The sequence below is a fragment of the Babylonia areolata genome, chromosome 11 (assembly GCF_041734735.1).
Source record: "Babylonia areolata isolate BAREFJ2019XMU chromosome 11, ASM4173473v1, whole genome shotgun sequence".
NCBI classification, from domain to species: Eukaryota; Metazoa; Mollusca; class Gastropoda; order Neogastropoda; family Buccinidae; genus Babylonia; species Babylonia areolata.
Genome location: NC_134886.1, coordinates 3,855,749 through 3,873,248, shown reverse-complemented (window position 1 = coordinate 3,873,248; position 17,500 = coordinate 3,855,749). Strand labels below are relative to the sequence as shown.

Below are 17,500 nucleotides of genomic sequence, written 5' to 3'. Positions count from 1 at the left end.
ACGCTTTTGTTAACATAAAACATCATATCTATGTTACATACACACACCAAAATGTGACTACACACACACACACACGCTGCATACATACATTTTAACATACATGTGTATCTAACAGCTACCCTAACACATACGCACACACAAACTTACATTCGCACACGCACACGCACACACAATACACATTAATATACATGCATGTAGTTATGTACACATACATATGTATACACACATAGTCAAGCACAGCTAACGCAAAGGAAGTGGACCTGCCACAATTGAAAAGGTGGGTTTGCCAGAAGAAAAAGGACATCAACGTGTGCACGCATTGTACACTGTGCGTGAGAACAGATGTGCAGAGAACTAGTGGAGAACTGTCGCTTCCAGACGGGAAAACAGAAAGGGTAGAGCGGCTTTTCTTTCAGCCAGGTCTAAGTTCCACCCCCGGTTTAGGAGCACTGTTTACCACTACTATACTGACCACGAAAAGTGCTGAGACTGTGCTAGTTCGTTACATCTGTCCGTGCTAGTTCGTGACATCTGTCCATTATTCTGTTGCATGAGGTGTTCGACCGCTGCTTTACCACTGCTGACCACTGTTGTACACTATCCGAGTTCAACATGCATCACTATGTGACGGTTATGCATTATTGGGAGTCTTGGCAGGGTGCGATCATTAGCTGACCACTGTTGACTACTTTTGGGCATCACTGACCATTTCTGGCCACTGCTGACCACTACGCAAACGTTTGTGCATTATTATGACGTCCAGACCACTACAGACCACCACTGGTCACTTGCCACTGCTGACCACTGACCACTGCTGACCAGTACCCAAAAATGTATGTATGATTTAAACATACATAGCGTTGGGGGAACATAGACATGCTTCCGATAGGAATTCTCTGCACCGGTGGCCGAAGGTGATGGGACCTCGAACCGTACGTTGCATGGACAGAGCGACTTTCTTGTTGCGGCATGTGTTGTCACCCCTGCATGTATTGTCACCCCTCTGGACTGGAACTGTTGTTGCGGCATGTGTTGTCACCCCTGCATGTATTGTCACCCCTCTGGACTGGAACTGTTGTTGCGGCATGTGTTGTCACCCCTGCATGTATTGTCACCCCTCTGGGCTGGAACTGTTGTTGCGGCATGTGTTGTCACCCCTGCATGTATTGTCACCCCTCTGGGCTGGAACTGTTGTTGCGGCATGTGTTGTCACCCCTGCATGTATTGTCACCCCTCTGGGCTGGAGCTGTTGTTGCGGCATGTGTTGTCACCCCTGCATGTATTGTCGCCCGTCTGCGCTGGTGCTGTTGTTGCGGCATGTGTTGTCACCCCTGCATGTATTGTCACCCCTCTAGACTGGAGCTGTTGTTGCGGCATGTGTTGTCACCCCTGCATGTATTGTCACCCCTCTGGGCTGGAACTGTTGTTGCGGCATGTGTTGTCACCCCTGCATGTATTGTCGCCCGTCTGCGCTGGTACTGTTGTTGCGGCATGTATTGTCGCCCCTGAACGTATTGTCGCCGGCGACAATGCGTGCAGCCTCACTGCACATTTTGATTGTCTCCCCTCTGCACTGTTGCTGCTGTTGTTGTTGCGTGCATTGTGTTCGTGTACGCCACGGACTTACATATATGTACGTGGTGTGCGCACGCGTGTATGAGATTGCTGCGTGCTTGTTTGTGTGAGTGCATGCATGCGCTTGTATTTCGTGTGTGCGTTTCAGAGTAAATTCGTGTTTTTGTGGAAGGGGTGTTTGGTGGAGAGGTTGAGGCATAATATGTGCGGGTGCATTTGGCGTGTGTGTATGTGTGAGGGTGCGTGCAAGTCTCTGTGTGTGTGTGTGTGTGTGTGTTACCTGCGAGGGCACAGCCCTTAACGACGCAATGCTGGGTTGTAAAAGTTAGGTTACAACTTCTCACCCAGTGGGTTCGGGATCTTGAGTCATCGTAAAAGTGAAGAGCGATAGATTGTAAACTGGTCAGGTTTGGCTACTCTGTGTGTGTGTGTGTGTGTGTGTGTGTGTGAATGTGTGTGTGTGTGTGTGTGACCTTATCTTCGACGACTCTACGCTGGGTCCTAAAAGTTACGCCCCAACTCCTCCCTCGCTCCTCACAACAGCACCATGTAGAGGAGCAACAATACATGCAGCAACATTTCTTTCTCTGTCCAAGGGAAGCAGGATAATGCAGATGGGTGTGTATACCAGCAGGGACTGGAGGGTGGATACGTCGGGAGCGACTTAATGAACGGTCTCTCCCTGAGAGCCATGATTACAACCCCCCTGATCCTCCTTCGAGCCTTCCAACTCCCACCCCTCCCTCCCAACTATCCCTCCCCTCCACCCACCCTCGTAGACACAGCAGGGCAACGTTTCATGGGCGATCTTTGCAGCGTTGAGTTTGCATTGCGTTTAGAATGTTCCCAAATGAATGGAATCAGCGTGGAGTTAGACGGAACTTTCTTAACACTGAGTAAACTTGGCGAGATAGCATTTGATTGACGTCATGCCATGTAACAGTAAGCCTTAACGCACGCCAGCGGCCTGATATTTTCGGCAGAGTTGGTTTTGTTTGTTGTTTTATCCCAGTCTCGCTTAAACTCTCCGCTTGTCACCCAATCCTTTCTCAGCTGCCTTAATTAAGTGTGTTGTTTTTCGGCTGTTTATTCTTTCTTTTGAAACAGCAGCAATGGGTGGTTGGGATGGTAGTCATGTTGTACTTGCAGTGTGTGTGTGTGTGTGTGTGTGGTGTGTGTTCAGTTTCCTATCCCTTCTTCCAACGCCAGTCTGACAACAAAGCAGTGTCTGTTTACACCTAACAGCCCTGTGCAGAGGCGTGTTGGTCTGCATCGGGTCACTGAGCAGTTTAACTCTGTCGTTGTGTCGTAAAGATCCGTGCCCGCACCTACCCAAATCCATTGCACAGCAACGGTGAGTAGCCTAGATTTCAGCACTGCCAGTAGAACACGTCAAACGAAGTTGTGTTTGTTTGGAGTTTGTTCTTCACCTTCAGGCCATTGTGAACTTGCCTTTTCGCTGTGTTTGATTTTGCTTGTTTGATCGAATTCTTCTGTTAGTTAATGGTAGTTGTTGTTTTCAGATGATTAGTTGATATGCTGTCCTCAGTGCGTTGACATGCCTGTCAAAATATTCGGTGTTGCTGGTCTTTTGATACATAGTACATGGAATTTTAACGAGTCTAAAAGCGTTGAATAGTAATCGATAAACAAACATTTCCTATTTCAGTATCCTCTATTCAGAGACCTATTCTGGCGGTAATTTTCGCGCACATTTGAAGCGATATTTCCATTTATAGATGTGACCCATTTTTCAGTGGTTGTGAATTGTTGAGGGCCGGGTTATGGGGAGGGGAGGATTAATTACTGTTCTCCAAGTCTGACCTGGATTCAGTCGTTTCACTCAAGCAGACAGCTTTGCCAGGTCCACAAATTGTCACTCACCTGCCAATCAGAGAGCCATTCTTTCTGTTTACGCACGCTTACCCTCACACACACACACACACACACACACATGCAACGGTAAACAAGAAACATGGCGGTCAGAATTGACAAGCTTTAGTTCATGTTTATCTTTAGAAGAGTTTGATGAATAAATGAACTGTGAATCAAACGTCGAACCTTGACCAAAATCCCTACCAAAATATGTCATGAAACAAAGAAGGGACTGGGAGAAAGCTTCAGCCCTGCTTTGTCCCCAGCCTACTACTACTAATACAAGATGTGGGTCGTTTTTTTTTAAGCTTTACATCGTTATCAAGCTTAACACGTGCATGGGTGGATTACTGACGTGAAAACATGTTCATTCATAAAAGGCACCTGCGCAGGTGCGCACACTTTCGCGCACGTTCACATTCATACACACACGCGCGCGCGAGCGGACGCACGCACCTCACGGGTTTGCACACACACGTGTGCTCTCTCTCTCTCTCTGGCTCTCTCAAGCGTGCGTGCGCATGTGTGTGTGTGTGTGTGTGCGTGCGCGCGTGCGTGTGTATGTGTGTGTGTGTGTGCGCGCTTGCTTGCTTTCATAGTCCCGTCCTTCATGTATTGCATACATCTGTTCACTGATCGTACTAATCTTTTTTATTTATTTGTCTACTAAGTATGTCCTCATTATTCATCTATTTTGATTTCATTCATTGAACTAACATTGGTTTGCTCCTTGCAGCCGGCTAAAACACGCTGTCCCCCAGGGATATGATTGGCATTCAAATGGAGGTATTCCATGTACGTACCTCGCTACCTGTTTTGTTTCTTCTCCCCCCCCCCTCGCCTTCTTGTCTGTGAGCACTGTGCAGTAAGTAGTGCCTGTCTCACCTCGGCAACCCCGTTCCACCTCTATCCCTCCCTCTGTCCTCCCTCCCTCTCTCTCTCTCTCTTCCCCTCCCTCTCTCTCTCTCTCCTCCCTCCTCCCCCATCTTCGTCAGTCAGTATTCACCGTCCGCACCATCCTCTAGTCTCTTCACGCGCACATCCCCACCCCCTCTCTCTCTCTCTCTGTGCTCGCCCTCGTCACGTGCCCCTGTGCGTTTGTCTCACGTGCAGCCCATTCTCGTGCGCAGTCCGTGTGTACAGTGCAAGTCAGTAGTCAGTGACTGTCTGTCTGGTGAGCTGCTGTTGTTGTGGTGGTTTTGGCTGAAGTTGCAGTGTGTGTGTGTGTGTGTGTGATGATTAGTTATTCACACTGTCTGTCACCTTGCGTCTTCTCGGTCTTTACCTTTTAAGACTTCGTCTTCATCTCCTTTATTTTCCCTTCCAAGCAGTTTGTTTTTTGACTCACTTGTGTAAACAAAGTGAGTCTATGTTTTAACCCGGTGTTCGGTTGTCTGTGTGTGTGTGTGTGTGTGTGTGTGTCTGTGTGTCCGTGGTAAACTTTAACATTGACATTTTCTCTGCAAATACTTCGTCAGTTGACACCAAATTAGGCATAAAAATAGGAAAAATTCAGTTCTTTCCAGTCATCTTGTTTAAAACAATATTGCACCTCTGGGATGGGCACAAAAAAAAATAAAAAAGAAGCCTAATTATATGCAAACTGTATTTCCTGTTATATTTATATTTTTTTGTATTATCTAAACTTGGCACTTTCATCTGATATTCTGACCCAACAACAGGAGCAGTCATTATTATCATTTTTTGTTCAAACAGGAACTTCTTTTGCTAAGCATAGAAGTTTTATTTATTTTGCAAACGTTTTGGTGCAGATAGTAAAAAAGGGAAATTACTCTGTAATTAATGCTAGGGGACTTAATTCGCTTTAAACTGATCTATCTCATCTTAGACATTACATTTTGAAATTATACACAATACATAAAAAGCTTGGATTCTTTCTTTCTGTGTATCACAAGTGAGTCTTGAAGGCCATGCCTCTCTTGATTTGTTCTTTGTGTGTTCGTTTTGTTTGTACTCAAAACTAATGATACGGTGACTGTTCTTTGTGTGTTCGTTTTGTTTGTACCCAAAACTAATGATACGGTGACTGTTCTTTGTGTGTTCGTTTGTACTCAAAACTAATGATACGGTGACTCTTCCTTATGTGTTCGTTTGTACCCAAAACTAATGATACGGTGACTGTTCTTTGTGTGTTCGTTTTGTTTGTACTCAAAACTAATGATACGGTGACTGTTCTTTGTGTGTTCGTTTTGTTTGTACTCAAAACTAATGATACGGTGACTGTTCTTTGTGTGTTCGTTTTGTTTGTACTCAAAACTAATGATACGCTGACTGTTCTTTGTGTGTTCGTTTTGTTTGTACTCAAAACTAATGATACGGTGACTGTTCTTTGTGTGTTCGCTTTGTTTGTACCCAAAACTAATGATACGGTGACTGTTCTTTGTGTGTTCGTTTGTTTGCACTCAAAACTAATGATACGGTGACTGTTCTTTGTGTGTTCGTTTTGTTTGTACTCAAAACTAATGATACGGTGACTGTTCTTTGTGTGTTCGTTTTGTTTGTACTCAAAACTAATGATACGGTGACTGTTCTTTGTGTGTTCGTTTGTACCCAAAACTAATGATACGGTGACTGTTCTTTGTGTGTTCGTTTTGTGTTTACCCAAAACTAATGATACGGTGACTGTTCTTTGTGTGTAAGTTTTGTTTGTACCCTAAACTAATGATACGGTGACTGTTCTTTGTGTGTTCGTTTTGTTTGTACTCAAAACTAATGATACGGTGACTGTTCGTTGTGTGTTCGTTTGTACTCAAAACTAATGATACGGTGACTGTTCTTTGTGTGTTCGTTTTGTTTGTACCCAAAACTAATGATACGGTGACTGTTCTTTGTGTGTTCGTTTTGTTTGTACTCAAAACTAATGATACGGTGACTGTTCTTTGTGTGTTTGTTTTGTTTGTACCCAAAACTAATGATACGGTGACTGTTCTTTGTGTGTTCGTTTTGTTTGTACCCAAAACTAATGATACGGTGACTGTTCTTTGTGTGTTCGTTTTGTTTGTACTCAAAACTAATGATACAGTGGATGTTCTTTCTTTGTATGTTCATTTTGTTTGTACAAAAAAAAACCCAACAAAAAACAAACTTATGATACAGTGACATTTCTGGCTGTCTTTTGATATGGAAACTGAGTTAGAGTTGGTAATTAGTGTGATGGCGTTTTGTCGTGTCTGGTTGTTTCTGAATGGTGTTTGGTCATTCTGGGTTGTAAAACGCAGTGGGCGGGAAATGTTGTGGCTTTGCAGTTTTTGTGTTCCTGCTGAGGAAACCCTTCACGTATACTTTTTTTTGAAACTCGGAAACTGATGGTTTGATCGATTGATTGATTAATTAGTGTGTGTGTGTGTGTGTGTGTGTGTGTGTGTGTGTTCGATGGATATATTGATTGAAAAACTTAATAATGCCTTTTCTTCAGTTGACTTGTTCCATTTCCCTCGACATGAAGTTGTTTTCCGAAGGTTGTATGAAATAAGTGGCATTTTTTCGAGTGTACTGCCCCTCCCCCCCCCCCCCCCCCCAAAAAAAAAAAAAAAAAAAAAAAAAACTAGCAAAAAAACAACAAACAAACAAACAGAAAAAACTATTCCATCACATCTGATCCATGATTCTGTTTTTATCTGAAATGTGAACACGAACGCGCTCACACACACACACACACACACACACACACACACACACACCATACACCACACACACACACACACACACACACACACACCACACACACACACACACACACACACACACACACACACACACATACACACAGGTAGGTCAGTGTGAATGTTCCGGGAAAGCAGACCATAGCCGATAGAAACGAAAGGAAAACGGACCGAATAGCGAGATAACAATAATGAAGAGGGAACTTGTATCACAGACTTTTCTTCTTTCTTTCTTTCTTTGTTTATTTAGTTATTTTGTTTATTTTGTTTGTTTGTTTTTGTTTTCTGGCGGCGATCCTGTTCATACCTGAAATTCCCCCCCCCTCCCCCACCCCCACCCCCCCACCCTGGCATCCTTGCCTTGTAAAACTGGCAGCTGACACACACACACACACACACACACACACACACACACACACACACAGAGGTATGCACAGTCGTATATATATGCACACACCCTTTCTCTGTCAGTGCATTTTTCTGCATAATTGTGTGTGTCGTGATTTTCGTTTTGCCGTCACATTGTGTTTTGGTTTTTTTGATTGTTTTTTTTATGAAATCATAATTATTTAAATCAAATTTTTTTTTAAATTGTTTTTATTAAATCATAATTATTTAAATCAAAATGTTATTTGCGACAGTATTTTGCTCATGTGAATTAATGCCCATGAATTTAGAAGTGCGTGCTTTTGCTGTTCAGTAAGAAAAGCTTTGTAAATTGTATGAAGAAAGCTTATGTTGTGAGTATAAAAAAACCAAAAAAACTGCATATGTGAGAGCATCACTTGCATTGTGTGGATCCGTGTACTCAGTAATCGTGTGTATGTGGGAGGAGGGCGTGAGGGTGAGAGGATGGTGGTTGTTGGTGTGTGTGTGTGTGTGTGTGTGTGTGTGTGTGTGATCAGCTTTTTGTTTCTGTCAAACATTTATTCCAATTGTGCGTGTGTGTGTGTGTGTGTGTTTTGTTTTATTTTGTTTTATTCAAGAAAGAATGTTTTCCGTAAAATCAACACACTGTATGTCTTTTACAAGAATGTATTGGATTCGCCTTTCTTTTTCAAGGCAGTTCAACGTCTGCTGTATGTTTGCTTCTTCTCCACCTCCTGCCTCCCTCTCTCCCTCCCCGACACCCCCCACTTTGCTTCTTCTCCCCCCCCCCACTCCTGCCCCACCGCCCACCCCCCCCCCCCTCTCTCTCTCTCTCATGACTTTTTTCTCCCTCAGAATCGCTTGGAAGGGAAAGAAGCATGTTTTTCTACGTTTCCCATTATTCATAGTGTCAAGTCGGTTTCGATTGTTCGATAAGAAAAAAAGAGAAAGCTGTATCGTTCGTTCGTGTGCAGTCCATAGCATTGGCAACATTTCAATTTCTGGACGATGGATTCGGCGTGCTGGAAAGTTCAGATGTTTAAGAGATACTTCTGACGGAGCGGTTCCTGTATTACGCAGTGCACGTTACTTGATTGAATGAATGGCATGGGTACTTATTTGATATGTCGTTGGGAACTCTGAAGCAGGAAGCGTTTCACAATAACCATCATCTCTGCAGCAGATGGCAAGCAGAATACCACAATTCTGACGACAGAAGCTAAAGGTTGGGTCATTGAGACACCCACTGGACATCCGAGGGATCTGTGTAGAGGAGAAGAGAGGACTGGCCGTACTGAGTGAGTTAAATTAATAGAAACAGAACAACAGTGCCTGGAGAGCGTGTCTAACTTTAGTGTGATCAAGTTGTTTTGTGTGATGTACGCGCTAATATTACGAATGTTTTCAGCTGTCCCAGCTCTGACATACTTTAATCATTTCAACCAGAAAAGTCTTTTATTTCAGTCGTGCCATATCTCTCCCAGAGAAAGGAATGAAAACAAAGTGTGTTTGAGATTGGAAACTTAATCGTTTTAATCCCACTACTGGGCGCAGCGTATGGTGGAACTGGAAAAAAAAAGGGGGGGGGGGGGGGAAAGAACGGCAGGAAGAGGGAGAGAAGCAGAGAAATACGAGCCAGATGCATAATGAAACATGTTCCAGCCATGTTTCCTTTCCGACACAGCGTCCAATACTTGTACGAGTTATGCTGCAGGCCTATACGTGTTTTTCTTTTACTTCTTCTTTTGAATATCTGGGTTTTTTTTTTTGGGTTTTTTTTTGTTTTTTTTCAAAAACATCTTATTCGTTAACGCTCGTAAGGGAAGGAGAAAGAGCGTTCTTTTCCACAAGTTCTCATTAATCACCCAATGGGCCCTTTCTTTCTGCTGTAGATTTGTCAAACGGTGTTCGAAAATCTTTGTGTGTGTGTGTGTGTGTGTGTGTGTGTGTGTGTGTGTGTGTCTGGTGTCTGTGCCTGTACCTCCAAGTACGCACGCCTCCATCAGTCCAGAAATCCATTCAGTCTTTCGGTCTCAATGTGTGTGTGTGTGTGTGTGTGTGTGTGTGTGTGTGTGTGTGTGTGTGTGGTTGTTGTTGTTGTTGTTTTACGTTGTGGTTTTGTTTTTGAATGGTTGTTCCGACCTGCTTGACAATTTAGATAAGGAGGATGAGATTGGTTGAGCTGTAAAGCAACAACAACAAATCATAGTATATAACAACAACTTTTAAAAAACCATGGTTTGAATTGAGTGCAATTTAGATAAGGAGGATGAGATTGGTTGAGCTGTAAAGCAACAACAACAAATCATAGTATATAACAACAACTTTAAAAAAAACCATGGTTTGAATTGAGTGTGGTAAACCACTCGGAAACGGCGGTCGCTGATGCAACGCTTCCAGACAGCGCGAGGGAAATTTCCATGGAGACCAGCATTGATGTTGTGTTGATGAAAATAACCGCGAGCATGTTTGTGATTCAGAGCTTCCAGTGTTGTTCGGTCTGTCGGAGACGTCCAGAAGAGAGGTGGGAGGGAGACAGGGAATGAAATGAAATATTTCTGAGGGTAATAGAATGGTAGCAAACATATGCTTTTCTGGTCATCTAGTCCTCGAAAGGGGGGGGGGGGGGGAAGAGGGGGTAGGCCCGCGGGGTGGTGGTAGAGAGCGTAAGGAAAGGACTTATTAAATAAGTATTAAAAAAAAATAATAGAGACAGACAGACAGACAGACAGAGAGAGAAAGAGAGAATATAAAGAAAAAGAAATTACATATGAGAGCACAATATTCACTACAAATCGTAGCAAGGCTACATTCATTCACAATCCTTCACGTACAAGCATACCTTTTTTTTTCTTTTTTTTTTTAAAGTATTTTTCAGAATGACGCATACCTGTTGAGAGAAAGAAGAGAATGAGGAAGAGAAGTTTACTGGAGAGAAATTGTAGAAGGCAACACACACACACACACACACACACACACACACACACACACACACACCACACACACACACACACACAGAGATAGAAAGAGAATGTCTTGGTACACAATACGATCAAATAGTACACACTTACACGCACTCTCTCTCATTCTTTTTCTCCTTAAACAGATAAATAAATAAAGAAACAAATTCTAATAGCTGCAGCACGACGCTGAAAAAAAAAAGACAAAAACTACAATAAAAACAAGAGAGGCAAGGCCTTCAAGACTCACTTGTGATAAATTACGTCCCCTAGCATTAATTACAGAGTAATTTCCCTTTTTCACTATCTGCACCAAAACGTTTGCAAAATAAATAAAAATTCCATGCTTAGCAAAAGAAGTTCCTGTTTGAACAAAAAATGATAATAATGACTGCTCTTGTTGTTGTGTCAGAATAAGAGGTCAAAGTGCCAAGTTTAGAGAATACCAAAAATATAAATATAACAGTAAATGCAGTTTGCATATAATTAGGCTTTTTTTTTTCTTTTGCTTTTTTTTGTGCCCATCCCAGAGGTGCAATATTGTTTTAAACAAGATGACTGGAAAGAACTGAATTTTTCCTATTTTTATGCCAAATTTGGTGTCAACTGACAAAGTATTTGCAGAGAAAATGTCAATGTTAAAGTTTACCACGGACACACAGACACACACACACACACACACACACACACACACACACACACACACACACACAGAGAGACAACCGAACACCGGGTTAAAACATAGACTCACTTTGTTTACACAAGTGAGTCAAAAATGACAAAAACTACAATAAAAAAAAAGGGGGGGGGGGGGGGGGGACAATAACACGACAGATCCAAAAAGTAGTATTTTTGTATTGGTCCAATATTCCCCCCCCCCAGTCAAAGAGGATGGAATGCAAACAGGAAATATCCGTCGTCCTTCAGTTCCAGACTGTGGCCCTGTTTGTGCATTATTGTTGATGCCAGAGGGGAATTAGAAGATGACAGACTGTTGTTGTCAGCGCGCACGTGTTAGCGTGGGTGTGTTTGTGCATTCGAGTTTGTTTATGTGAATTATTATTATTATTATTATTATTGTTACTACTACCTTTTTTATATTGTAAATATTTATATATTTATTTATTTATTTATTTATTTACTTACTTATTTATGTACGCTTATCTATTATTTATTCACCTTTTTTTTCTTTTTCTTTTTTTTTTTCTCAAGGCCTGACTAAGCGCGTTGGGTTTCGCTGCTGGTCAGGCATCTGCTTGGCAGATGTGGTGTAGCGTATATGGATTTGTCCGAACGCAGTGACGCCTCCTTGAGCTACTGAAACTGAAACTTATGTTAATGAAAATAATAGCGAACATGTTTGTGATTCAGAACTTCAATGTTGTCCACTCTGTCGGAGACGTCCAGAAGAGAGAGGTGGGGGAAACAGGGAAATGAACTGAATCAGGTTTTATTTCTGAAGGGAACCGGGTCAGCAAACAAATGTTTCTTTGGTCCTATAAACCTCGAAGGTGGAAAATGGGAGGCGGGGATAAGGAAAGGGTATCAAACAGAAGACCAAGAGAGAGAGAGAGAAGGAAAAATGAATGAAGACAAAAACCACACAAGAGAGCTTCATATTCACTACAAATCATGGCAAGACTTTGTTAACAATCCTTCAAATACAAGCATAGTTTGGTGGGGTTTTTTTGTACTTTTTAGGATAACGCATACCTGTTGGGAGAAAGAAGAGGATGAGGAAGAGAGGGTCAGAGGAGAGTACACACCTACACACACACACGCTTTCTTCTCTCCCCCTCCCCTCTCTCTCTCTCTGTCTCTCTCTCTCTCTGTCTCTCTCTCTCTATTTCTCTCTCATTCACTCTCTCTAAATAAAGAGATAAATGAATGAGTGAATGAACCACAAAAAAAAAAAAAAAAAAAAATCGTAACAGCTGCAGCAGCAACAACCACACAGACGACGTTGACAAAAAATCACAAAAATCAACGAAATTAAACAAATAAAAAAAAGAAAAAAAAAAGAACCATAACATAATTGATCCAAAAAGGAATAACTGTGTATGGGTCTAATATTTCCCCTAATCAAAGAGGATGGAAGGCAAACAGGAAATATCCTGACTCTTGGCCTGTTTGTTCATTATTGTTAATGCCAAATGAATTAGAAAATGGGAGCCTGTTTAGTCAGCGCGCATGTGTCTGTGTGGGTGTGTTTGTGTTTTCGCGTTTTTTTGTTGTTGTTTTGGTGTGTGTGTGTGTGTGTGTGTGTGTGTGTGTGTGTGTGTGTTTATTCTTGAGCGTGTGTGTTTGTGTTGATATTATGCCATCTGCATCCGTGTGTGTGTGTGCGCGCGCGCTCGTATGTATGTGTGTGTGTATGTGTGTACTGTATGATAGTACTGTATACTAGAGCATTCTCTCTCTCTCTCTTCCTCTCTCTCTCTCTCTCTCTCTCTGTGCCAGCTCATGTCCATGCATACTTTGTGCGCGTGTGGCTTCATTTATTTGAATGTTTTTTTGTTTGTTTGTTTTTTTGTTTTGTTTGTGTGTGTGTGTGTGTGTGTGTGTGTGTGTGTGTGTTTAATGCGAGTCTTTTAAAAATGTTTTATATGACATTCATTTGTGCGTGTGCGTGCGTGTGTTCGTTCATGTGTGTGTGAGAGAGAGGAAGAGAGAGTTGTTGACTTGTCATCCAAAGCATATATTGATTCCATGTGTCCGATCAATCACTGCTAATACCCTGTGGATAAAACCATGGGCTCGTGCGAGCGCGTGCGTGCGTGCGTGCGCGTGCATGTGTGCGTGCATGTGTGCACGCGCGCGTGTCTAGTCAAAATGATCCTTATCGAGGGTAAACGAATAAGCTTAGACAGCTTTTTTCTTTCTTTTTAATGTTTTAATTGTGTGCACACTGTGTGTGTGTGTGTGTGTGTGTACGGGGGGGGCGGGGGGAGGTCAATTTTGTTCTTGTGCGAGTGTGTGCTTGAGCGGTGAGACAGACAGACAGAGACAGAGACAGACACACACAGAGAGCGTGTGTTTGTGTTCGTGCGTTTGCGTGTGAGTGTAAAAGAGAAAAAAGCCACAAAACAACAACAAAAAGAAAAGAAAAAAAAAACAGACACGAAAACAAACCAAACAAAAAGAGAAACAAAAAGAAGAAAAAAGAAAAAAAAAACCCGAAAAAATGTGGATATGGACGGAAGCAATTCTCTCTTGATTGATTGCAAGAGGGGGTCCTTATCACCGTGTCACGGGCGTTGAATGTAAGACTTGCTCGAAGCAAACAAAATACATTATGGACGCAGTTATTTTTTTCCCTCTTTGTTTTCTGTTTACTTGTCTCTTCCAGTCTGCATGTGTGTGTGTGTGTGTGCGTGTGTCTGTGTGCGTGTGTCTGTGTCTGTGTCCGTGTCTTTGTCTCTCTGTGTGTTAGTAATCTCAAACACGAGTCGTTTTACATTGTTTAATTCAGCCTGAAAAGAAAATGACATTTGAGTTGAATCCGGCCTCAAGGGGGGCGGTGTTAATGACTGGAAAATTATTCTACACCGGAGAGGAGTGATTGCAACATACAACCTTCAGTAGGCGAAGGTTCTCATATGACAGTTGGGTCATAAGCTTACCGGGGGCTCTGTTACATTGGAAAACAAACCCATTTACGCCCAGGAGAAAATGCTGCAACGATGCCAGCAGATATCGCTTCTCAAGTGACGGACGGATCGGAGCTTCGAGCCGAGTGGTGGTCATTAACTCACTCAGTACGGCCAGTCCTCTCTTCTCCTCTACACAGACCCCTCGGATGTCCTGTGTGTCCTTTAGCTTCCGTCGTCAGAATTGTGGTATTCTTTGTCAACATTCACCTCTTCAGTATAAGAGCCATCTGCTTGCAATATTTTGATGATGGTAATTGGGGTGAAACGCTGTTAACGTCGTCTCTTTCGCCGTTCGTATGGAGAGAGTTAATGGATTTTTTAAAAAGTGAGCTGATTATGTACGCTCTATGAGCAGAAGGGTTGCCTACCCTGACCCAGTCCGCGACTTATGCATTGAGTCATCAGTCATCGATCATGCTATTTATTTTCCTTAATACTGAGCGAGAGAGGGTCGTCATAAAAAAAATAAAATTAAAAAATGGGGGGAAGTAGGGGTTGGGTGTGTGTGTGTGGGGGGGGGGGGGGTGAGGCTGAAATGAAATCGCTATGAAACTTGTGGGACGCGTTGGAGGGTTGCTGGAAGTGTATCGACTGAACAACCATGAATGACTGGAGCCGTTAAACTAGAATCCGTGCTGGTAGGTGGGGGTGGTCTTGGGGCCGTGAAAAATTAGGAAGTCGCCTTTTTGTGTGTGTGTTTTTTGGGGGGATGTTTGCTTTTTTGTGTGTGTGTTTTTTGGGGGTTTTGTGTGTGTTTTTTTGTTTGTTTGTTTTTTTATTAAAAAAAGGGGGAGATGATTAGATGCAGACAGACAGAGATTAATTAGATCCGTCCACCCACCCATCCAGCACACAGAGAGAGAGACACACAGAGAGAGAGAGAGAGAGGCGGGGTACGGGTGGAAAAGAAGAGGTTGGTGTCTTCAAAGAAACTCTTGTTTCCTTACTCGTCTTCCGACATCGATCTTCTTGGCGTGCGGCATCTCTCCTTCCCCCCCCCCCCCCCGCCCCCCCCGCCCCCTACCCCTCTTCCTTCCCCTTCCTGCCCCTTCCTGCCCCTTCTTCTCGACGAGGATGCTGCAGGCGGTGACACGGATCTCGCGCACCCAGACAACCAACACCCACGGACGTGTCCACTTTCTCTTCACACACCCCCACACCCCCCCACCTCACCTCCACCTCCATCCCGGCCCCCCCCCCCCCCACTACCCCCCTACCTCACCTTAACCCCCTTGTCTCTCTCATTCTGTCCCCCTCTCCTATATCCCCTGTTAATTCCCATCTCTATACCTCATTCGTTCCCCTTTTTTTTCTATTTTCAGTGCTGGATGTCCGTCGGAAGTCTAATTAGTTTCTTCCTTTAGGCTGTGAAGCTGATCTTTCCAATGCTGCTGCACGGGGGAGGCGGGGACGGGGGGGGGGGGGGTGGGGGGGGGGCAGGAGCTCGGAGTTTTCACTTAACACACACAGCAGAAGATGGTAACGGGGATTCACAAGATGGCACAAACAGAGTTGCATGGTTGATTTTTTTTGTTCCCCTTGCTGGTCTAAATAGTGTTTAATTGTTCAATAGTGCACATGATTACAGTAAAACAAAGACAAAAAAAAAAAAAAAAGGAAAAAAAAAGAGAACACCAACAAGCTTTCATCTAATACTGTGCTCAGACATTGCACTTTCAACCTTGGTTGCGGAGTGTTTTGTTGTGATTTGTGTCCGTCTTTCCTTCTTCATGAGAGAGAGAGAGTGACAGAGAGACAGCGCTACAAAAGGCGGGGTGGGGGGATGGGGGAAGTGGACTCGAATATATATATATGTTTGTTTGTTGTTGTTGTCTGTTCGTTTGTTGGTCTGTTTGTTGTTGTTGTTGTGTTTTTCTTTTTCTTTTTGTGTGTGTTTTTGTTCTTTTTTTTGTAGTGGCGAAGGTCCCTCCTAAAGTGGGTGTTGCAAACAAACTGGTCATTTAATGATGAAATGTATAATATTATAAACGACTGCACAGCCATCAGTCTGTAACTGCACACATAAATTATGAGGATGCGCTTTTCAAACTTCAACAAATAATTATAAACGCGATAATGTGTGTGTGTGTGTGTGTGTGTGTGTGTGTGTGTGTGTGTGTGTGTGTGTGTGTGTGTGTGTGTTTAAGCATTGAAAGTGTGAGATTCATTGAAGCTGTCATTGAGCGAGGCGAACACAATCATTTTTCTGTCCATGAAGCTCTGTCTGTCTCTGCTGTCTCTCTGTCTATCTTCTGACTGACTCTCTCTCTCTCTCTCTCTCTCTCTCTCTCTCTCTATGTCACCACCATACCTCAGTGACCTTGTTCAACGGGCATCAGAGCGTTGCGATTCAGATAATTATATTCTGCCTCGTGTGCGCATCGATTTGTACAAATCTAGCTTTGCATTTTTTGGACCATCTGTTTGGAACTTTCTTCCTTCGTCCATTGAGACGTGCAATTCATTACATTCCTTCAAATCAAGCATACGAGAACTCCTGCTTCACAAGCAATAGGCCCACAAAGCTTTTTTTTAATTAATTTATTTATTTTTAACCAGCTAAAAAAGACAAAAAGTCATGCTTTTTTGTGAAGTTTGTCTCAATACCCTTACATGCAGTGAATCTATTTTATTTCTACCTTTGTGCCTTAATGTTTTTCCTTGTTCGCCTGTAAATTGGATGTTTTTACCTGTAACATCTGCATCAGCAAATTAATCACTTTTGTATACGTACAGTGTGAAAGTTGTGTTTCTCTGTTCTCTTTATGTCCGCTATATGTTTCTCACTTCGGTCATGTCTCTTATGCGCATAAGTATATGTATATGTGTGTGTGCATGTGTATGGATATGAATGTATGAATGCGTTCGTTTTATTACTTTTTTACGATGTTAATGATGATGATGGTGATCATTCTTCGTTGTAGTAGCAGTAGATGTAGCAGTGTTAACAAAATCATTATTGTTGTGTCGTTATCGTTAACGTTGTTGTTGTTGTTATTGTTGTCACAAGGACAGATTGGAAGACTGGGCGATGCCTAAAATCTTTATCCTTGAGTAATAAAGTTTTTGAATCTTGAATCTTGAATCTCTCTCGCTCTCTCTCTCCCAGCTTACGATTGGAGACTTCTGAAGGAGGCACGGCTTCACAACCGTGTTCAACAGTAAAGCTATGTAACTTAGCAACGTCACCGACTCTTGATTTTAGGTTTGTCAAAACCGAAAGACCAGAACTGGTTATTGTACCAAATTTCAGCATGTGTTTATTTGATTGTATTTGTTTGTATTATGAAGAAATATGTGACAGAGAGATAGATAGACAGACAAACATACAGACAGACAGACATTAGAAATTCAGCTTGATCGGCATAGATGTTAAAAAAAAAAG

General features: G+C 42.7%; 1 protein-coding gene across 3 annotated transcripts in view; it reads left to right on the top strand.

Annotated features, from left to right (window-relative positions):
• Positions 1 to 17,500, top strand: part of LOC143287468 (endothelin-converting enzyme homolog) — a 177,336-nt gene that overhangs the window by 20,624 nt on the left and 139,212 nt on the right. The window contains exons 1-2 of one of the 3 annotated variants that reach the window (XM_076595469.1): positions 2,764 to 2,929; positions 4,187 to 4,245. The exons of 1 other annotated variant lie outside the window; for it this stretch is intronic. In XM_076595469.1, the coding sequence (XP_076451584.1) occupies positions 4,216 to 4,245 (30 nt within the window). In that variant the 5' untranslated portion in view covers positions 2,764 to 2,929; positions 4,187 to 4,215. Of the gene's footprint in view, positions 1 to 2,763; positions 2,930 to 4,186; positions 4,246 to 17,500 lie in introns of those variants that run through there. One more of the 3 variants, XM_076595474.1, reaches the window with a different exon arrangement.